Source organism: Lacerta agilis, chromosome 1 (genome assembly GCF_009819535.1).
Source record: "Lacerta agilis isolate rLacAgi1 chromosome 1, rLacAgi1.pri, whole genome shotgun sequence".
Taxonomy (NCBI): Eukaryota; Metazoa; Chordata; class Lepidosauria; order Squamata; family Lacertidae; genus Lacerta; species Lacerta agilis.
In genome coordinates, this window is record NC_046312.1 from 94,453,518 (window position 1) to 94,477,426 (window position 23,909).

General features: G+C 39.2%; 1 protein-coding gene across 2 annotated transcripts in view; it reads right to left on the reverse strand.

Moving 5' to 3' along the window:
- The window catches only part of TMEM163 (transmembrane protein 163), a 106,937-nt gene that overhangs the window by 45,623 nt on the left and 37,405 nt on the right, over positions 1-23,909 (reverse strand). For both annotated transcript variants that reach the window (XM_033163873.1, XM_033163864.1), the window contains one exon: positions 20,691-20,810. In XM_033163873.1, coding sequence (XP_033019764.1) covers positions 20,691-20,810 — 120 coding nt within the window. The remainder of the gene's footprint in view (positions 1-20,690; positions 20,811-23,909) is intronic.

Here is a 23,909-nt window from a genome sequence, read left to right on the forward strand (position 1 = left end):
CTAAAGTGGGTTTTACCTTTGTACAGTAGTTTCTACACACCCGTCTGTCCTCCATCAATACAAGCAAGAGGTATCGTCAGGATCCAAGGACACATTCCAGCCATGCAAGAACACTTCGGGAGAGAGCTGAGGGCCATAAACAGAGGTGTGGATGGCTGCAACCCCCAGCCAGAGATTCCCCACCTGTATACTAGAGATTCAGTTAGATCGAAAAGCTGAAGAACAACCTGCCTGATATTCATGTACTCACAGAAGAGTATGGAAGAAAAAAGGAGGGAGAAGAGACTGACACTGGTATAGATAAATAGAAGGGATATAAGCACAAAAAAAATCTAGTAGCAGTTTGATGTTCGACAAGGAAGTATGAATAAAATGGAGTCACGTGTATGGAATTAGGGATACAATTTTATCGAAGCAATATTTGCTCTATTAAAATAATATACTAGAGATTCAGTTAGATCAAAAAGCTGAAGAACAACCTGCCGGATATTCCTGTACTCACAGAAGAGTAGGGAAGAAAAAAGGAGGGAGAAGAGACTGACACTGGTATAGATAAATAGAAGGGATATAAGCACAAAAAAATCTAGTAGCAGTTTGATGTTCGACAAGGAAGTATGAATAAAATGGAGTCACGTTATGGAATTAGGGATACAATTTTATCGAAGCAATATTTGCTCTATTAAAATAATATACTAGAGATTCAGTTAGATCAAAAAGCTGAAGAAAAACCTGCCTGATATTCCTGTACTCACAGAAGAGTAGGGAAGAAAAAAGGAGGGAGAAGAGACTGACACTGGTATAGATAAATAGAAGGGATATAAGCACAAAAAAAATCTAGTAGCAGTTTGATGTTCGACAAGGAAGTATGAATAAAATGGAGTCACGTGTGTGGAATTAGGGAATACAATTTTATCGAAGCAATATTTGCTCTATTAAAATAATCCATCAAGAATAAACTGACAAAGTCATTGTTGTTTGGGGAGATTGCTTAACTATATTAAAGGTTTATAAGTGCCACATTTGTAAATTCATCTTTCCTGCAGTAGACTACACAATAAAAGATAGCATATGCTAACAGATATTAGCAGCTGTAAAGAAATGCAAGAATAGCTTCCAGTAGGAAAACATTAGTTAGGTTATGTTCATGTCTAGCTCCTTCTTGTCTTTTACAATTACATTTTCTTCTGACGTCCTTCTGGTTTCTGCTGTAGCATTCTTAAGTGAAAACTGTCAAACCCCCCCAAGGCAAGTGTGCTATATGCAGCACAGTCTGGCTCCAGAGGTGTTCAGCCAATGTGGTTCAATCAACACTATATTCCAGGTGGATTAAGTACATGCCTACGCATCACATTTATCTATTGTCCAGATTTGCAGAAGCATGGCTTCTGGTCATGCTTCAAAATGATGGTCAGCTTAAATATTGCATCCATTGCTGCACCTAACGCTATCCAGCTGTAACCTACATGCCATAATTACTATGGAAAAATTGCCATGGAAATAAGCAAGTGGACTATTGCTACACAAACATCCTCTAGTTCCTCAGCCAACATTTTCTACTCTTAAGGCTGCCTTCCCCAACCTGGTGCGCTACAGTGTTTGGGACTATAACTTCCCCCAGCATGGCCAACAGCCTGGGATGATAAATGCTGCCCATCAGAAAGGAAAGCAGCATTAGGGCATCACGCAAACTGGCTCAAGTAGTGCAATGCCACATTGTAATCCTCTGGAAATCTCATGCCAATGGTGGGTTTGGCCATTCCACACATGCATGCACAGATCTAACCCTTGTTAGATGCTTGCGACATCTGAAATACATAAGCACTGTTTCTGCTCATGAGGGCTCTGTTGGGATTCTTGTTCCTGCTCTGAATTTCAAAGGAAGTCTGTTTGTAGCCTCTGCCTTGTATGCCAGAGGTGCTGTAGATCTTGCTTGCCTGCATGCTTGTAGAGTACAGGAAGCTGCTCCAGTCTTGGTCACATCCACCCATTCTCACTGGGTGGACATGTAAGGTGAGTGTTCGCCAATTTGAAATCACCCCCTTGGTCTACCTGTAGAGTAGGAGTTTTCCTCCCTATTATAGTGCTCAGGTATAATAAAATTGCTCCCTGCTCTTCAGAGACCTATCTATGAACAGCAGAGGAGACAATCTTCCTCCCCATCATGGCACTGGACTGAGTAGAATCTTGTAGCAGCTGCTGAAACTGCTGCAGGCACTGTGCAACATTTCCATTTCCAACAATGGAAAAGGAAATCATGTCCTCTCTAAAAGGGATTGTGGCAACTTTGCTCTCCACTGTGGCACTGGACTGCAAAAGAATTAATAGTTCTTCAAGCAGCATATGGGTGCCTTGGGAGCTGCAGGTCAGAGAGGAGGAGGAAGAAATTTTGGCTGGCTTTGTAGGAGCAGCGATATCAGGGCTAAATGTCACCACCACCATTGCCTGCCATTTCAAAATGGACAAAGGGCACGCCACAGACACCAGAGCTTGTAAATGTCTGCCTCTCGCACAACACTAGAACTCAAGGATATTCGATGAAGCTGAATGTTGGAAAATTTGGAACAGAGAAAAGAAAATACTTCACCACGCTGTGTACTTAAAACTATGGAAATTGAATATTTACAACTATGGAACTTGCTTGCCCAAGAGACAGTGATTGCCATCAACTTGCATGGCTTTAAAAGAGAACTAGACAAATTCATGGATAATAAGGCTATTAATGTCTACTAGCCGTGATGACCGTGTTCTGCCTCCACTGTCAGAGGCAGTATGCACAGAGAAGTCAACCCATCTTTTTGGTGACTCCTACCATTTCTCTTTACAATGTGACCTAAAAAGCTTGGAATCCTCAGGAACCAACACAAAGTCCATGCCTGGTCAGCGATTGCTGTCACTGAATAATTATCTATCAGCCCATGAAACCATGTTAAGCTCATTATACGAGCAGGAATTTAATCTGATATGGGATTCAGAAGCACCAAGTACTAATTACAAAATGGGGGGGAAAGTGCTAATCATTTTTCTTCCTGACAATTAGATGAATTAGACTACAGTATCACAGACAATTAGGCTGTGATAGGAAACCTATAACTAGCCCTTTCCTATCAGTTTGAGAATCCTAATTTATGATGGAATCTTTAAAAACAAATTAAAGAAAAATTAAGTCTGAGCTGAACTTTTAACACCAGTATAAATCTTTGTAAACGATACCTTCATAATAAAGTGACTTGCATTATGATAAACTAGCAAGCTGATTAACCTGCTTTACTTTTGATTTTGAAAACAAAAGCCAATTCTGACCATTCAGTACAAAATGAACAAAATTATATCTGTCCTGTCATATTTATTTATATACAGGTAACTGTCTACTCACTTAGGCTGCAATCCGCTGTCTATTTAGCTAGGAATAGGCGCAACTGGAATCAACAGGATTTTGAGTCTGCATAGGATTGCACTGTTAAGAGAATGTTTAGGGAAATAAAGCAAGGTTGATCTACTCATTTGTTTCCCTTAATTCAGTCAACATCCACAAATCTCACTAGTCCAGGCATAGGCAAACTCAGCCCTCCAGATGTTTTGGGACTACAGCTCCCATCATCCCTGATCACTGGTCCTGTTAGCTAGGGATGATGGGAGTTGTAGTCCCAAAACATCTGGAGGGCCAAGTTTGCCTATGCCTGTTGTAGACATTTCCATCCTGTGGCCTCTGTGTCCCATGTTAAACACTGTAGATAGATACATTACACTGATGTATCTTTAGGTTCTTCATTACACTGATGCTGTCTGAATATTTTTCGCACTGCAACTATATGGCTCAGGACCTCAATACCTTAAGGACTGCCTCTCCTCATACGAACAAACTCAGATCCTGCACTGGTCATCTGCCCTTCTCTGTGTCCCACCTCCTTGAGAGGTTTGGAGGGTAGCAACACAAAAGTGTGCCTTTTCTGTGGTGGCTCACTCTGTGAAATGCTCTCCCCAGAGAGGCTCACCTAGCATCATTACATGTCTTTAGGTGCCAGGCAAAACAATTCCTCTTTACCCAGGCCTCTGCGCATTAAACAATCTATAGCCTGTTAAGGCCTTGGGGGAGGACTGCTATTGTGATTATTTTATCCTTATGCTGTCTATTATTAGGCTTTTTATTATGTTTTTATTACTGTGATCTGTAAAATGTCTTCTTAATGTTGTACACCACCCTGGGATCTTTTGATAAAGGGTGGTATATAAATCAAAATAAATAAATGAAAACATTGTATCTCAGTATTTTTTTAATAGAAGAAAAAAGCATCATGTACCTGGCTGTAAGCTGCCCACTGTGGCTGCAGAAACCCAGCCAGATGGGCAGGGTATAAATAATAAAATTATTCATTATTATTATTAGTAGTAGTAGTATTTACATAAACTATGGAAGAGAATAGGAAATGTGTAGAGCTCCTATAGGGAGGGCTATTTCTTTTTATTCTTATGAGGATGATTGATTTAATGTTGTTATGTCCTTCTAGCTGCATGAAGTGGTGAAGAAAACATCACAGTTTTTTCCATACTTTATTATTATTTTTTTGCACACGTATGAATTCCTAATCTTGCAGCAAGATGTTGACAGAACAAAGATCATAACCTAACATAGGGCACAGTATTGATTTCTCAAGAGACCAGTATATGATTGGCAGGCATGATCTATGAATAATTCAAGTCTTTTGGTCTGGGGAAAAAACCCTGCTGTCTAGCAGTTTAAATCATCCTGTGTTAAACAAATGTTTTAAAAAGAACAATTTTTAAATACTAACATTTCCTAAAACATATTACTCATATCAGTTAGGATTATGCTAGTAGTCAATACAAAAAAAATGACTTGACTATATATACGAGTTAAGCAAATTATGAGAATTTGGGCAGTTAGTCTGGGTCAAGACTCTGTCATGTCACTGGTGGTTTTGTGCAAGTCTCTTCATACAAGATGCTCTTCAGGAAATCACGGTCAGATTTCGGGGTGGGAGATCAAAAACCATTTAAAATCCCAGCAGCTTGCATTATAAATATCATTATAGTCAGATTTCATCATATGAAATGCATTTATCTCCAGGGTAAATTTGTTACAGTAATGATAATGACCTGAAACAAAATAAAATAAAGAATTCCTTCCAGTAGCACCTTAGAGACCAACTAAGTTTGTTCTTGGTATGCGTTTTCGTGTGCATGCACACTTCTTCAGATATGTTTCCCCAGAAATTATTTACTATTTTCCAGATTCACGTTTCCAGAAGAGATTTGAACTGCCTAATGTGTGCTTATTTGTGCATCTTCTCCCTAGGCCCAGGCAATGAGCTAATGAGTATATTTTAGTAAAAAATTGTACAAGTTTAGAGATTCGCTAGCAAATTTTTCAGTGTCTTTTTCAGGCTGCTGCAATTGCAATCATAGTGGCTGCAGATGAAAAGCCTGCTTGTAGACACCAGTATTCAAAAAACAGTTTGAACCATGTCTGGTGGAAGCCCCCACCAGGGTCCTGAAGAATTAGCATGGGGGTTGCAGCAAATGTGAACTATCCCACTGAGAAATCCTTGTCTGTCTGCGACTTTTTTATATAGTACTTTAAGCCCCCTACAGGGCATCTGAACATTAAGGCTTTTTTTTTAAAGGAAAGGAAAGGAAAGGAAGGAAGGAAGGAAGGAAGGAAGGAAGGAAGACCTGTGCCTCAAGTGACAGATGAAATGCCAGTTTTGTTTTATAGATTATTCTACATTGTGAAACCATTGCCCTCCTAATGCATGTTGGTGTGGATTCCTAAAAACCACACCTATGTTGCAAAGACAGTGACAGAAAAAAACCTGGAATACACAAACAAATGACTGGAGAAATGAGGGATCTGAAGAAAAAGGGTAGGTGTCACAGGATACAGAAAATAGGATATCCGTATTCATTTCCCCCCATGAAGGAAGTGTACCAATTATCTTCAGGAACTACTACATGCATCATTTTCACTTCCATTTTGTCTAAGACCAGCACTTTGGCCAAAAGCAAAGGAAAAGGGAAAGGGAAAGGTTTTGGAATGTCAAAAAAAGAAAAAGAAAAAAGACCTTGGTCACATGCTTGCCAATGAATGCCAAAATGAGTAACACAATGTCTACTTTATATAATATCATGTTCCAAATAAGATTTGAGTTATGCATTACCCAAAAACATTTGTATGATGGATTATGTTTCACAGCTAGCTTTTCTAGTGAATGATATTGCATTAACGACACATGATATATTCTTGAGCTATTCAAAAATTATGAAATTTGATCAGTCTCGTCTTTCTTGATGTAAAAAAAGCCACAAGGTTAGCTCTTAACAAAAGAAATGGCTACAATAATCTAATATAGGTTGGCATGTGCTCTATAGATTATGTAATCCTACAGTCTTACATAGTGGTAAATGAAAGATGTGTAGGTTGCCATCTGCTAAGGGCAAATCTGTCGTGGACTGGTTGGACACAGAGGAGTGGTGGGAGAAACCAGCTGGGGAACCATCAAGGGAAGAATGCTCAGAGTCCAGGGAGTGGTAGTGAGACAATGGTGAATGGTTACAGGGAGAAGTCTGGGAAAAGAAGCTGTCAGAAGCTGAAGGGGCATAAAGGCTCAATGAGTTGGGAGTATGTAGCAGAGAAGTCAAGCATCAGAGGCAGAAGCTGAAGCAGACATATGGGAGAAGGGAGGTCAAGAGGTAGAGATTAGTCAGGGTAGTGAAGACTCATGGGTGTCTCCCCTCCCTGCTGAGACAAGATCCCCTCCCCCTCCGACTCCCAGAACCAGGAGAGGGATGAAATGGGCAAAGCAAAGATAGGCTGCATGCAGGCATAGTCTCCAATTGTTCGGAAGAAGCCCTAGAGAGGAGGAGACATAGATGGCTGTGGGTACGCAGAGACCTTTAGTTTCAGCAACTGATTTCATGGAGTAGGACCTACAGGGCATGAGCTGCTGTGCTCAGTGAGCATGAAACCCAGCCAAGTCTGTAAATATTGTGTTTTTCTAATAGCTCCAGCTTTGAACTGTGTGATTTACTGACTAGCTGACTCTGTGACAATATCTAAGGCAGGCATAGGCAAACTCGGCCCTTCAGATGCTTTGGGACTACAACTCCCATCATCTCTAGCTAATAGGACCAGTGGTCAGGGATGATGGGAATTGTAGTCGGGAGGGCCGAGTTTGCCTATGACTGATCTAAGGCATCCACACTTCCACACGAGCTCTGAAGCACACAATACAGATCTATCATTTTGATCTCAGAGGAAAATTATTTGTTCAGAAACCAGGAAGAAGACTTTTTATGTCATTGTTGAACAAATTCATTACTTAGTATTTCCAATCTATTAGCTTAATTTAGAGCTGGAATCAGTGGCGTAGCGAGGGGGGGCGTTGGGGCGGTGCACCCCGTGTTCCAGCCTGGGGACGGTGACACTCTGCGCCACCGCCACCACCCCCGCGAGTGCGACTCCCAAGGCACCGCCCGGCAGCCCTTCCATGCGAGCTGCCGCAGCACGAAAACGGTGCCAGCCAGTGGCTTGGGAGTCCGGGCGGACTGCGCATGTCCACAGCAGCCCACAGGACTGTGCATATGTCCACCCAGGCTGCTGTGGACATGCGCAGTCCACTCAGGCTGCGCTCCGTAGCGCATGCATCATGACATCATGCGCATATGCTACGGAGCGAGGGGTGCCACTTGGCTTGCCGCCCCTGGCAGCCAAGCAGCTCAGTACGCCTCTGGCTGGAATTAGATAAGTTTGTTTTGCATTGCTACAAAGCTCTATTGCTACAAAACAATAATGTGATTTTCTTAGGTTGAAGAAAAATCTGACAGCCCAATATACTATAAATATAAAATGATATAGAAAACTTCAAATGCTACTGTGGCAGCTCCTTTTTGTCATACAATAGTTTTTTGCACAACTGCTGCTTAATTATCATATAAAACAGTTTACGTTCTCATGGGAATGTATTTTTCTATCTTGCCTATCTATAGTATGTGAAGTGTTATGCATAAATTCTTGCTGCTGCATCAATATCATCCAAAGCGACTTGCAGCTCCAGCAGCAATCAAATGCTACCCATGAAAATCTATACATTTATGCTATGTTAACGTCATTTGTTGTTTTCACAGGTATAAATATAACTTCAGTGTGACCTTGTCAGTTTCCCAGTGAGAATAATCAACTGCCAATGTGTGAAGTTCATACCAACCCTTTCACAAGTGCACATTAAAAATATAAAAGCTATGATCTAGGTTATTTTCAAAAGGAGTTAACAGATGACTGGTATTAAGATTAAATAGTTACCTGAATTATTGCTCAAATTCCTGTAGTCTAGTCCTACAGGCACAGAATAAGCCACTCCTTTATCAATTTTTGGCTACAGGCCTAATTAAAGGCTGAATTGTATAGACATCAGAGGCCTTAAATTCAGAAACTAGTAGCCCTTAAAAAAAAACACCTCAGTAATCAAATGCTCAAGAGGATTGAACGTGTGTGTGCCTGAGTGTGTATAAATCTGCAAAGCTAGAGAAGCAGTCAAGAGACATTTCCTGGGAAACCACTGAATTGAGGGTAGCAGGTGAGAGATTTGTAGTTCTCCTACCCCATACTTACCAATAAAAGAGATGGATGAAGAAGTGCTCCAAGTTTCTATTCAATAATCATGACTCACAGCTTTTAATAGAATTGTCCTCCATTAATATACCAAATCCTTTCTCCCCTTTCATTTCTTCAAAGCTAGTAATTACCATCATACCTTGTAATTTCCTACTTGAATTATTAACTCTGAAGTGGTATATCCTATGTAAGTTTGTGACCAACACTAATTTGTCTTCACTGGATGTCCCCAAGTTTTAGTAAAAATGAAGAAATTGCTTGTCTGCTCTCCCCAACACAGTAGTAAGTTTTCTATATTTAAGCTGCAACCCTATATGCACCTACAGTTGCCTGAGATTACCAGTAAGTCCCCTCAAACTCAGTGAGACTTACTTCTGAATATACATACATAGGACTGCCCTGTGAAGCTTTAGAACTTTTAAATATTTAAAGCTGCAATCCTACATGCACTCGTAAAGAGGTCCCAATTAGGTTATAGTTGGGCTTATACCCAAATAAGTGGATACAGGATTTTAACCAAACTCTTGACAATTTTAGTTTCTTTCCATACCCTTTTTCAGACTGTATTTTTGTTTAATATATTATGACCAAAATAATACACAGCAGTATTATACAAATATGTGGCGCGGTTGAACATACAATAGCATTTTGCATTCTTCACTCCCAAGAGAAGCTGCATATGCGGGGGGGGGGGGGGGAACCCTGATACAAGCAAAAATAATCTAACATTCAATTCAAGAAATGAAATTCCTTCCTTCCTTCCACCAGGGCTGGCATGAATCATTCTGCTACAGGAGGAGATGGCATTCTCCCACTTCCATCTGGACTGGAACTCAGTTTCAGCTGCGAAACCAGCAAGTGACAGCATCCACACTACTCCACAGAATAGTAGACTAGCTCAGGGGACTTAAAGTCACTTAACCCTGCCTAATGATACAGCCACCCCTCCATTCCTGCATTGTGGGGGAAAATCACAGTACTATACAGCAATACCTTAATACCCGAAAATAGTGAGCAAGCCATTCTCCAGATCTCTTTTCAAAATGGATGTTAAGCAACAACAACAAAAAGTGGAGGGGAGGATGAGTGAAAAAGCTGGGTGTGTTGGAGCCCAGAAGTCTGTAGACTGTAACTGTCTTGAGATGCAATGCAGGAGATGTTTGGCTGACATCACTGTATTAGTCTCTGCAATATGCCTTTTTCAGGATGAAAAGGCTGTCAGACAAAGAAACAATAGCTGTTCTCCCCACTCTGTTTTGAATATATATGGTAGATATAATCTAGAAGATACCTAGGTATGTCTCCAGGACAGTCTGAAACACCCAGCTCATTTGAAAGGCAGATAACAGAAATAAATAAATTAGGTAGAATCTATGATGTTGTGTATCAGAACTTGTTGAAAATAGCTGAACAGTTTACTTCTGCTGCTTCTTTTTTTTAAAAAAATAACCCACACAGATTAGTGCCTAAAAACAACTAGTGTTGAAATATACTGATGAATTTTAATCCAATGCACATTTTAATGGTTTATCTTCCTTTTTACAACATACCTTTCTAAAAAGATCCACAATACAGCTAGTGGCAGTGTTTGAAAAAGTCTAACATCTTATTTTCAGTTATTGACACATGCCTCCTGTAGGAACAGATTTAAATTACTATAAAGTATTCCGGATTTAAATTTAGCTATGCTGAATTATCATACACTTGTATCAAGGCATAGACAATTTATTATTGTTTCCAGCTGGAGTAAAACTTGTAGATTACACAGCTATGGTTGTACATCTTCCTCAGCATCAAACCATACAGGTCGATAACTAAGTTTCTGGTGTAAGAGGCACTATGTCTATGACAACCTGTTCATAAAGCACAGGTGGCAGTATCATACCCTAAATTATATTTCCTGCAAAATGTACCACTTTGATGACAGTAAAACAGATTCATTACAAGGAAAGGTCAGGTGTTTATGCACCTTGTGCTACATGATTAATTACTTATTTATACTTGCATAAAATAATTTACCAAGAGGACAAAAGATTTGAATGATGTAGTAGTTGTGTTGATACATAGCTGGTACTTGTTTTCCTTGGAAAACAAAGTACAATAACTTTTTGGTGTGTGCATTTTTAAAAGAAGCCAGGGGATTTTTAACAGCCATCCCTGAACCAACGTATGTCCGCTACAACTACTTTCTGTTACGAAGTGCTCTGGAAGTCATTCAGTGGTTTATTATAACAATTATCATTTATATATCCCTTTTCACTGCTCAATGAGTTTCACACACTCAATCCTCAAAACAACCTTTTAAAGACAGGCTTATATTACTGCCTATATTAAAGCTGGAGGACTGGCAGATGAACATTTATACGGTCCTTTACAACTTACTTGGGTAGTTTATGTAACGAGAAAACTTAGGGAAATAAAAAGGAAATCCGGGAGGACTGCAAAATCAGGGCTAGGTGAGCCTCTCTGGGCATTTCACAACTGGTGCACCATCACTAAGAAGGCTCTGCACCTAGAAGCTACCTCAATTCCAATGATAATGTTAGGACGTTCAGTGGTTGCTCATGAGTAAAACGCCAAACGCAGAACTTCTAAAACTAAGTTCTTTATTGTGCACAGCTATATACAGTGGAGCAAAAGATCAAACGTCCATCTTATCCCTCTGCAGAGTCCAGGAATGACCCCTTCCTGTTCTTTGTCCAGCAAAAGAGGCGCGGGATTCTGAACCCCCGCCTCCCCCTGCCACGTCCTTCCTGCCTGCGCCCATGGAGCGTGGGAACCTGACCCCATTCCCAGCCATCCCCTCGGTGCTGAGGCTCTGCGATCCTCTCAGAGCCCCTGCACCACCTTCCTGTCTCTGACTCCCCCTCCCCACTGGAGGAATGGTCGCTTCCTGTTGGGGAGGGGGAGGACGAGCTAGTAAACAGCTTAGGGGGTTCCCTGTATTGCAGATGCTCCGGCGACAGACCCAAACGTGGGGAGGGGGGTTTCCTGACAGATAAGGATGCCCAGAGAAGGCCTTCTTCATTTTTAATGCTAGTGGAATCAAAAGCATCTCAGCAGTTCTAAGGGATAAGAGACAATGGAACAGATGAGAAAGTAAGAGAAGAGCTCTATAAAGGCTGTGCACCTGTGAAGCACACTCAAAGCACATTATTTCAAAGAATTTTGGCCACCTCACCCTGAATTACATTTCCCAACAACTGTTAAACTACAGTGCCCAGAATTCTTTGTGGAAAGGAATGTGTTTTAAATCTGTATGCTATACATAGTCTTAAGACATAATATAAGAGTAGACAGGATTTCTCCTAAACAGGAAAATCTTTCACACATAACATACACACACACAACCCAAGGGTTACATCATATGAACATACTTCTAACGGCATAAAGAAATTTCAAATTTTAGCTACAATGATTTGTTGACATCACAGCATGATGTAATATCAAGGAGGGAGGGCAAGAAAATATATATATAACATCTCATTTCACATTAGATATTAGGCCTCCTATCGTGTAATCAACCTGCTTATGCCATTTATTCATTCTGTCTATAACAGTACACTATAGTGTTGTTTTCTAGATTTCATAGCAGATTGTTATCCTACCATAAAACTGCACTATTGAATTTTTTTGTCTTTTTTCACTAAAAATACATTCATTAGTCGTGCTCTATTATGTTTTGAAATATCAAGACTTGTTAATTAAAATGATAAGTTTGTGTTGCATACCGAACACCCCACACATTAAACCCATAGAACAGGCTCCTTTGGGTATTATTAGTTCCACACAGCTGGAAATGATAGTCTGATAAATGTTGGCTGCCACAGTAAATCACACAACAGTGAGGTCTGTCTTGTCGGGAAGCAAGCATTAATTAGTAAGGGCTGATTTAACTCAAAGGATTAACATCCTCCATCATACAGTGAGTCTTTCTTCCACACCACCTCTCAGCCACTCCTAGCGATCTGATAAAGAGTTTGAGGTCAACTTAAAACAGTGTTTTTCAACCACTGTTCCGCGGCACACTAGTGTGCCGCGAGATGTTGCCTGGTGTGCCGTGGGAAAAATTGAAAAATTCATGAGAATTACTTTATATATAGTCAATATAGGCACAGAGTTAAATTTTTTAACATTTTCTAATGGTGGTGTGCCTCGTGATTTTTTTCATGAAACAAGTGTGCCTTTACCCAAAAAAGGTTGAAAAACACTGACTTAAAACATTAAGCTCATAATACCTTGCTGATATTGGGTGGAGTTTTTGCTAAGGTAACAAACATCCTGATACTCAGTCAATGAGAGTTTTTGTCGATTGTTCCAAAGAATCAGGAACTAGTATTTTAAGGCCTATTAAAACAATATTGCTCTAAAATCATATTGTATTTAGCTCTGAAGAGATCGTTACCCTCATTAATAACATTACATTTTGAAGCATTTCAAATACGACATTCACAAAACCATGAGGTGGAATCCAACTGAACCCTTCTAATAGCAAAATGGTTATTAATCCAACAGACACCTCAGCTAGCAAAAGAGGGTACGTGATTTTCAACCAACTCCACCTCTCTTCTGTTGGAAGTAAAGCTGCATCTGAAATGGGGTGGGGGGGTTCATTCTTTTTTCGCCCTCCTCCTTCAATTACCGGTAGTGTTAGAGACTTTCCTTTTGTTAAGGACTCCATGATGGCAACATGTAAGCTTGTCCTCAGAATGGCTTCGATTGCTACTAGGAATAATAAATCTTAAACATCTTTCTTCTTTCAACCAGCAGTCTTACCAGACTATTTATTCTTGCACTCTACTATGACATACAAACCCAACTCCAACTTCTCTTGCTGCCTTTTTACATTTTCCAAAAACATATTCAAGAGTTCAGGAACATTCAAGAACAGCAATGAAGGGTAGGTAGTACAGAGGGCTGTAGGTGGGAGGGGTAAATCTGGGAACAAGCAATGCCATCAGTACTGCTGGCATGGTTCTCAGAGCAATGCATTGTGGGCAAAATCACTCAGAGAGCTGCTACCACTTTGCCACAACAATGGCAAAATACAGTTTAATAGTAAAAAGTATTTTACACTAATTTGCCACCTCCATTGCTGGTTGCGACAGTGCTCTTGCAGTAGGTGGGTGAGCAGCAGAGGGAGAAGCAGGAGTGGGTAAGTGGGTAAGTGAATGAGGGGAAAGGAGAAGCAGGTCTGTTGGACAGCCACTGAGTTGTAATGGGTTGGTGATTGGACATGCAGGGAGATAGCAGAGACATAATCTGTCGTCTCACCCAATCTGCTGTCTCAGCCATATGGTTTAATGCAGCTCGTTACTGGGCTCAGCCTTATTGATAGGTCACTCTGCATAACTAGTACCCAATATTTAGGGGAAGATTCTACCAGGCTGCAACTCAAACAATGCATGGGGGGAACATCTGGAAGTTAAATTGTAGATCATGTTTAGGATAGTTGATGGTTGTGGTATTCTGCTTTTCCAATGGAAAAGAAGTATTTATTGTGACCGACATTTATCTAAGTGTGCAAAATTCATACTCCTATAAATATTCTTAAGATCGCTGATTATGATACGCAGGTGTCAATCCCATTGAGATTAGTTTTGGGGTATTACTGTCATTTTTCATGAAATTATAAGACTGCTCCATCTGGTCTTTAATGAAACACCTGGAGCTTCACGTAGAAAGCTCCTCTCTCCATACTCAGCTGGCTGCTACTTTAACCTGGTACTGAGAAACATGTAAATTACAGTGTGATTCATATTTGAACTTAATTACAAATTGTATACATACACCATGAGCTACACTAAACCCACTAAAAGCTACACTCTGGTTTATGGTAAACCAAAATATGATGTTTCTTAAACTGTTCTCTACATATGCAGAAAGATTTGGTTTATGGTAAACCAAAATATGATGTTTCTTAAACTGTTCTCTACATATGCAGAAAGATTAGAACAGGTCAGTAGAATTCATTCTAACTGGCCTTATAAGATTTGCCAGCCAAGTTTTTCTGATGGAAAGTGAATGATCAACGGTATATGGTTATTTCCATGCAAGTATTTGTTGACTTTGAAATCCTTTTGAGATCTTGTACTTAAACCCAGAACTACATTGTAGTTAGAATATCTTTGGTCCCCCCCAAAAAAAATATTTGAGCAGGCCAGGCCATTTTGGAAAATTGTTTCTTTGTTCCATTTTGGAAAGTTGTTTCTTTGTTCACTATGCATTTGGACACCTCTTAAGATATCATGACCAGATTCTGCATGATAGTTCCCGAGATCAAGGTGCAGGTCTTCATCTATGTTTTGATACAGGTGGACACCAATTTGAATCAAGATGACAGAATAAACTTTTCAAACTGCAGTGTTTTCATTTATTGGAATCCCTGAACAATTCCAGGTACAATGCTGCTAGTTATTAATGAAAAACCTATTCCATTTAAATATATTCCATATTTTTAAAATAATAAGATCTTTAAAAGTGAATGTTCTGTAATTTCTCCAAGTATTTGGCATAAATTCACATATTTTGGTCCTTAATTTGAAATCCACTGCAAAAATGGAATAGCCATGACATGCATCCAACTATAATCCTAATTTTGAATTAGCATAAACATGAACTATCACCAGCTACCAGAAGTTCAGAAAGGCTGAACTTGCTGATGGCATAAAAACAAAGAGACTCAAAAGTCAAAGGGCACATCTCTTCTACCTTTTTCTCCAAGACTTCACAAAGAACTTGCTGCTCTTTAGCCTTCAACATTAGTGCTCCCTCAGGCAAGGATAGCACTCTCAGTGCCTCAGACCCAACGCAGTTACCACCTGTTTCATAGTTCTGAGCATTACCCTGGCTCAGGTGTAAATATTGCAATGTTTAACATGGGGGAAGGGGGAATCAAGAAAGTGTAAACAAGCATTAACTTTCCCTGGTTGTATATTTTTAAGATAATATCTATGTTACACTGAGCCAATGTGGTGTAGTGGTTAAGAGCGGTAGACTCGTAATCTGGGAAACCATGTTCGCATCTCCACTCTTCCACATGCAGCTGCTGGGTGACCTTGGGCTAGTCACACTTCTTTGAAGTCTCTCAGCCCCACTCACCTCACAGAGTGTTTGTTGTGGGGGAGGAAGGGAAAGGAGAATGTTAGCCGCTTTGAGACTCCTTCGGGTAGTGATAAAGTGGGATATCAAATCCAAACTCTTCTTCTTCTGCTTACATGTAAACCTCCAGATTATTAGATTCTGTTAACAAACCTCTTGAATGTTGCACTCCAGAAGCACATTCAGGGTATCAGAATTTTAAGATGACTTAAGGGATGCTATTGTCTTAGAAATCACTATTATGACTAATTTGAGGACCTAAAAGAAATGTAACAAATGTACCAAAAAGAAACACACAAAACATTTTCTCAGTACACCCCAAACTGTATACTCTCTTCTGATCATGAATGATAGGCACTCATTCAATGTATGCAGCTGCCATAATCTGTAGACCCATAAATCTACAACAGTATTATTTCTGCTGACAACAGCAAAGGAAACTCCATGGAGGGGACAAATCTTCATAGCAACAATGGGGAACAGTGCTTGTTAGACTATCTTGGTGAACTACAGCTGTTTCTAAAGGAGTTTCTACATTAAATTAGTCATCTAGTAACTATTCAGGCAGCTGAGAATATATCACCTAAATCTGATTCTTGACATTTGCACTGTCACCAGACATCTCCGCCTCCATAGTTCAGAGAATGACATGCCCTTAACTAGATTAACCAACAGGTTTTCAAGTTGAACAAGGAAATAATCCTGCTTTTTGAATTCTACTTGGCTCCAATCATTCCTCATTATCCTTGGTTTGTCCAGAATATCTAATGAATTTTTCTTCATTGCAACCTGGCAATCCTAAACAGGAAAATGGTTCTAGCCAGACCTGAAATAAGGATTGGAGAATCTATTACAGATACATTTAAGACTGCATTTTTCTGCTTTTTCATTAAACTATAATGAGAAAAAAATCATTCCAGAGTCTTTTTTTAATAACCTCATCAATATATCTGAATATCTCATGTACCCTACTCTTGTGTTAAAGCAATCAGAAGTCACATAAGTTTGCTTAAGAGCAGAAGGGAAATTATAAAGACTGACGGCTCTTTCCAAATATGCTTGTCCCATGCCTAGAAAGCATGTATCCAAGCATTTTTCCACTTGCCCAAGTGCTTTTCCCCAGAAAATCTGCTCTTTAGCGATAAATCAGCACAAACATCAAGCCAGAGAAAACTCAATTGACACTTGTTTCGATTCAGCGGTAAAGACTGGGTTTCTTCTGAGGAAAGCAGCAGGGCAAGGGCAAGTCTGGATGAGCCCTGAATAATAGCATGTGAAAATAAACTGAGGTCTCAGAATATATTTTAAAAGAAACGAAAATGTAGGAACACAGAAAGAAAGCAGTAACAGTCAGACAGCTACTGCTTAAGAAAGTGTTGGCTAGCTGGTCTGCATTCTCAAGAGAAGGGGGTAGAAATCACTGGACTTCAATGCTAACACTTTGCCATTGTGAATAAGCAGAACAGGAAGAAGCTAGGAAACAGAGTGCCATAAATAGCAGGTGTTTGGAAATGATTCTCAGAGTCAATCTAGCTATCCGAAATGACAAGCAGAAGTCAATCATATAACACAGGAAGCAATCACCAAGCTGTCTGGCAAGCATCTCAGCTTGAAAGATTGGCCAAACATGGGAACAGCTGACAAATGAAAGGAAATATAAAATATGGAGACAATGCAGCATTATAGTAATGAACCATCCAACAACTGAATCATGCATAAAATTAAATCACTCCAACTTTATCCAGGCTATACTTGATATATTGAATTACACTGTAACACATTTTTATATTAGCTAATTACATATCAGCCGACATATACTTGTTTACATTGAAGATATGTAGTGTGTCTGTATTGAATCTTCTGTAAACCTAAGGTATGGGAACTTCGTTGAAAGTTACATTAAGACAAACTGAAAATCAATCAAGTGTTCTTAGAGAAATGCTTATATTGATTAGAAAGCTATCTAGACAACACAGCATTTAGCAAACGTATAAAATTTGAATATTCTGTTCACTTTATACCATTACATAGCATTCTGCTGCAATCAGATAAGTAAAACAAGTATTTAACATGCAGAATATAGATCTGAGGGTCAAAAGATGAGACAATGTGTGATTGAATCCCCAGCTTGTTGCTATTATCATTTTAATAAGAATAATCGGGGGGGGGGGAGAGATGTAATCGGATCAAGACTGGAACACTGGAGAAAGGAGTGAGCAACACACACACACACACCCCATTTTGTCCCCTTACCTGTCATGGATCCCACCAAAGACCTACATGCCTTATTAGTACGAAAACATGTATCTGTATAATCTCTTTAATGGGGCATACAGCAGCTTTGGAGATAAATTAGACCACAAACATGGTACCAGTGCCCACTGCCACAGCCCCACTGCAACAATTCTGATCAAATTTGGAAACCCTTGCAACTACTCCAAAAATAAATAAAAGCAAGCAGGCTATCCTGTCACAGATGTCCAACTTACGTAGTATCTAGCTTGGGCCCTTTGAATCTATACCATTTAAATCAGCACAAAAAAAAAGAATTCCTTCCAGTAGCACCTTAGAGACTAAGTTTGTTCTTGGTATGAGCTTTCGTGTGCATGCACACTTCTTCAGATACACTGAAACAGAAGTCACCAGACCCTTATGTATAGTGAGAGAGTGGGGAGGGTATATAAGGGTCTGGTGACTTCTGTTTCAGTGTATCTGAAGAAGTGTGCATGCACACGAAAGCTCATATCAAGAACAAACTTAGCTGGTCTCTAAGGTGCTACTGGAAGGAATTCTTTTATTTTTTATTTTGTTTTGACTATGGCAGACCAACACGGCTACCTACCTGTAATTTAAATCAGCATCGAACATGTTCCTTTCTTGTAGTATTAATGTTATGTACCTAATAAATATATTTTACTATGCCTATGGGTTTAAAACCTATGATACTCGGATTGCAATTCTATGTGAATTTTCTTTTGACCAAGTCCCATTGGAGTTCACTTCTGATTAGAAACGTATAAAACAGAAATGCTAGATGCTGTGTTGTGTTCATGCTACTGGCAAGTTGATATATCTTGGGTTCCAGTATTAAAAAATACAAGTTTCTCTAAAGGGCACTTCAATTTTTTCTAGGCAATTACTATCATTACTAGGATTTTTTTTAATGTTAAGGGAGGTGGCTGTAGATGCAAGGATATGACATCAATTAAAAAACTGTTTAGTCTCCCACATGATACTTCAGTGCCTGACACAATGGGTGGTATTCAGGCAGTTTTTATTCAGAGTAGACCCACTGAATGAATGAACATGACTAAGTTAAGCCCATTAATTTCAGTGGGTCTACACTAAAACATAGTTGAATACCACCCAATGTACCCCTCCATCTTTAATGTAGGTTCCAATATCCTAACAGGTTTAATAGCAATAACCTGATATTTAGGAAATTGCTTTAACTTGAGTAATCTGTGCAGCCCAGCATTGTATACTCTGAATTAAGCCACACTGGTTTAAAGAGGACAAAGCAAAGTGTACAAGGCACTCTTTTTCAACAGCATATTTCAACAAACTGCACCATTCGCGATAGTTAGCATATTTACAGAATCGAAGTTCCATCAAAAACCTCCAGTTTGTGCCCTCCCCTTTCAAACTCATAGAAAAAATATTAAAAGCCACAACTCATTTTGTCTACCTAAATACTTCTTTGTGCCCTAATTGTATGCCAATGTATCATTAACGTTGTTTGAGGACAATATAATTGTTGTTGTTCTGAAATTATAGCAATGAAACAGGGCAATTCTCTTGTCTGTGCTTTATTTCTTTTGTACTAGAGGAAACCCTGCTTTCACATTTTATTTTCTTCCTTCTTTTTAAATATTGACGCATGGTGTGTGGGTGTGGGTGTGTTTGCCATACAAATTACTCCGAGTAATATATGCTGAGTATTGCAGAGCCCATTTGGCCAGATTCTAATAGCTCCCCTTGGGAGCTGACACCAGCTTTCAGCCGTAGCCCATCACTGCAGATTAGCACAAGGACATGCGCTGCAACGGCATCCAGTTTTGCTTCTCTCACACCAAGAGATGATATTCTGAGAATCCACAAGCAAGTCCTGTGCGTCTCTGAGAACTGAAATTCTATTTTTATGACGAACAATATTAAACCAAACAAAAGCCAACTAACTTTTCTGTTAAGCTACTGCAAAATCTTGTACTTCACGTCACAAGATGTCTCTACAGAGTTAAATAAAGTACATTTTGCATAATTCATAGGTTAGCACAACCTGCTACTAAGTGTGTAACATTTAAAACTATGCTGAGCTAGCGTCTTTCAATTTAAATGAAGCAAGTAGCCTTTAATTTCAATTGATTTTTAAAGGAATATTTGCTTTAGATAGATGCTTTCTAGAATATTTACTTAAAGAGCCTAAAGCAGAAAAGCCAGATCCACATGGGCATCATTAAATGTACCCCAAGGAACATATAATCTTATCAGAATGGTGGAGATTGTACTCCAAACATTAATTATGTATTATTAGCCACAGGAAAATAAATATTACATGTTTTGTGTGTTATTTTTCTGCCTTTGCTCTGTATTTTTTTTTAATGGCATCCAAAAAAGATACAGGGTTGTTTAAACTTCTTCAATTTAAAATAAATTCACTGTGTTTTATATTAGGCCTATTCAGAAAAAAACAATACATTTCCATATCTGCAAAGACTAACAGGAAACAAAAATCTGCTCCTTCATCTGACCTTCAACAATTATGTTCTCTTCAGCAAAAAAACAAACCAAAAAAAAACACACACAGCTGTTTTATTAATTTATAAGCACTGGGCAAGCCTTCTCTAAATCACTTCAGTAGTAGAGCTACATAAAAGCACAGAGCAGCATCGTGTATGGCTTTTTAAGCATTCGGGTATCCAAGACAAAGGCTGAAAGATTTGGAATGTTCAATACTCACTGAAGGCAGCAACTGCCAGAGCCAGTGTGACAACAATGGAAGCCCATGAAACCCACAGTGCCTTCTTTCTGTAGCTTTGAGCTTCATGAGGTTTTAGTCTTGTGCTGCTTTCTAGTAAACCTAGTAAGGGAATCAGAAGAGGAAAGAAGTGTGGGCTGTGTTTTATTCCCCTTTAAAAAAAATAGGTTCATTCAGAACCAAACCAGGAATTCCTTGTGTATTTTTCCCCGTTTAGGAGAAATCCTGTTCACCTTATTTATATACCATAAATAATGCTAAAGCAGGTACAGAGATTCAGGTTTGCCTTTGTATTTCACAGGAGGTAAAAAAAAAAAGAGTACCAATTGCTGCCTGGAGCAACCTGGAGCCAATCATAAAATAACCAGACATCTTTAGATCAATTCCTGATCAAACCTTAAAGAGCATGGGGAGAGATTGCTTAAGGTGCCAGTGAAACAGATGCACAAACCAAGTAGTAGCTTGATAGGAGAGCAAAATAAAGGTGCTGATACGATGCATCTCTGAAAATCAGAGCAGGTACAGTAAAGGTTAACATACGCCATTGTTGTGCAGCCATCTCCCCAAGCCTGTTGGTTTTTTGTGTGTTTCAGTTCTAAGGACCTTTCTTGTATTAGCAAAATTTAGCCAAAACAAAACAAAACCGGTGTGCTCATATATTCAGCTCCCCTCCCCTCTTCATCTTGTTCACTCTGTGATCTAGAAAAAAATATTTCCAGTAGGATTTTGCTAACTTTTGGCAACAAATGAGCCAACTATCACAGGATCAGACTTCACAAAACCCCAATGAATTAGTGGGGTCCATAACAGAAGAGCAATAGGAGGATCTATGCCTTGCCAAAATAGAACACATATTTGTGGTGCAAAGTTAATAACAATATTATAGTTAAAATAGTTAAAAACCAGTTCTTGGTTGCTACTGGATTCTGAAAGATGGTCCAAGTCTAAATTGTTTAAACACCACTTGAATTAAAATTTATGCATTTTACATTAAATTATTTGAATCTTACATGCTATTAGAGTTGGACAAATATTTTACAATTTAAAATATCCGGGGGGGGGGGGATGTGTCACCAGATAAATTGTTCCCCTTAAAACATATTGTGCTTGTATGCATGAAAAGTCTTTGGGGATCGCACACAAGCATCTATCTGCCAAACACATAAAATGAAAATAGTTTCACAGGTAACACTAGACCCTTGCAACTTATATCATGAGTGCAAATTCCATCTAGAATGTGACTTCACATCTTCCTATGGCACATACGTAGGTTAATTTATACACAGGCAAGGCTAGAAAGCCTATATTATAATTATAAAGTCATGTTCACATTTGAAGATTACTCCATTTGATATTTTAGCACATGTAATGAAAGATGTGATGTGTTTTATTAATTTTATATTTTTTTCCATTTGTCTGTAAAAATAATTTGTAATTGATAAAAAGAAACTCTCCAACTGACAATATCTTTATGAAGTTGTTTTTTTAAATATGCTGCTTTAATTGGTATTACACAGACTTTTTTATTTCAGATTAACTGAAATAATTTTAATGCATTTTCTTATAGCAAATACAGTAGTCACACAGAAAGATTCTCTGAATCCTAACGAAAAGTAGAGAGGGGACTCTCACAACTTTGTTTTATACTAGACACTGAAAAAGACTAAGCTTCCCTAAAGGCTGAAGCTAAAACCTTCATACTTTGTCCATGATCCATCAAAATGCACCTGAACACCCTACAGACATTGAATTTCAAAGAGAAGAATAAATTCAATGAAACTTTGATTGATTAAAGCAAAAAATAAAAACTATTCCTAACATTTCCTTGGAAAGAATAATAGCTGAGACCTGTGAGTTTGTTATCAAAGGAAAGGAATAAGCTTATGGGTCCTTTGTCTTATTTTTCCCATACACCCATTATCTTTTACTAGGTCCTTTGTTCCTTCTCACCATCATCATCTTACATCTATAGATGTTTAGTAGGAAGATCATTCCCAGGTGAATCAAGATCTCTCTATCCCCGAGCCCAAACTCTTGAATATAGACCAACTTGGCATATACTGCCCAATCCTTATAAAGTGACTAAGCCACTGCAAAAGGCCTTCAAATAACACTATTTCGTTTAGAAGAGCGGCTCCTAATTAAATAAAAATAAAAATGGATTCACAGTGACCCATCATACCCAACAAGATAGTAGCCAGAATACTGCCTGGGAATAGGATAATCCCTTTTTATAACTCAGAAACTGAAAAACAACTATGGACAGTTGCAGAGAAGGAAGAGCAAAGAGTACTCCCTCCAAGTAAGGCAGGGAGCTGTTTGGCTTCAGATGAAACAGAATGCCATGGGAAGAATGCAGAGAAAGAAAAACACACATATCTATTGAATAGGCACGTGCTTGGCAGGTGCCTGTTAGGGAGACAATAGACTGAATGCCCCTTCTTTCTAAGAAGGGGTGTGGAATGGGTAAAATAACATCCTTTCTTTGCAGTCAATGGGGACGCCTGTCTGCATTTTAGTGAATGCATTTTAAATTGCATTTTGAAGACTGGGTGGTTCAACGCTAAAGAAAAGGCTGGTGTTTCTTTGTTTAAGGCTGTCAGTGCTCTATTTCTTTTTTTAAAATATAAAAGAATGAGCTGAGCAAAGAATTTAACTGCATAGTTGGCAAAATAGATTGTGCTGTGTGTGTGTGTGTGTGTGTGTGAAAGAGAGAGAGAGAATATTAAATAAGAAAGACCAACAGCACAAGCTTAACGTTGTCTACTCTGTAGCAAGTCCTAATGAATTCAATGGGACTTACTCCCAGGTAAGCAGAGTTAGGATTTCAGTCGAACTATTAAGAAGGGTCAAGGAGGACAGAGAATGGTCATTCAGATGGCTGTTGCAGGTGATAAGACAATGGACGACAAGCAGTCGAGTTGTAAGGAAAGAACAGCTAGAGGTGGAGGAGACAGACCAGGGGAGGTCCATAGATGATATATGAGAACCAGGAGTGGCTGAGGAAGGTGAAATACAGGAGGCAGGATTCAGCAATGGAGGATGCACGGCAAAAATGGGTCCCAGCATCTATAGGACGGAAAGGGCGGTAAAGGCATAAGAAGGGATTAACTGTGGGGTCTTGGCATGATACAGCTGGTTACAAGAGCGACATGGCAGAATTTAGTGGGGTTAAGAGTAGAGATTTATTGGTCAGCGAGT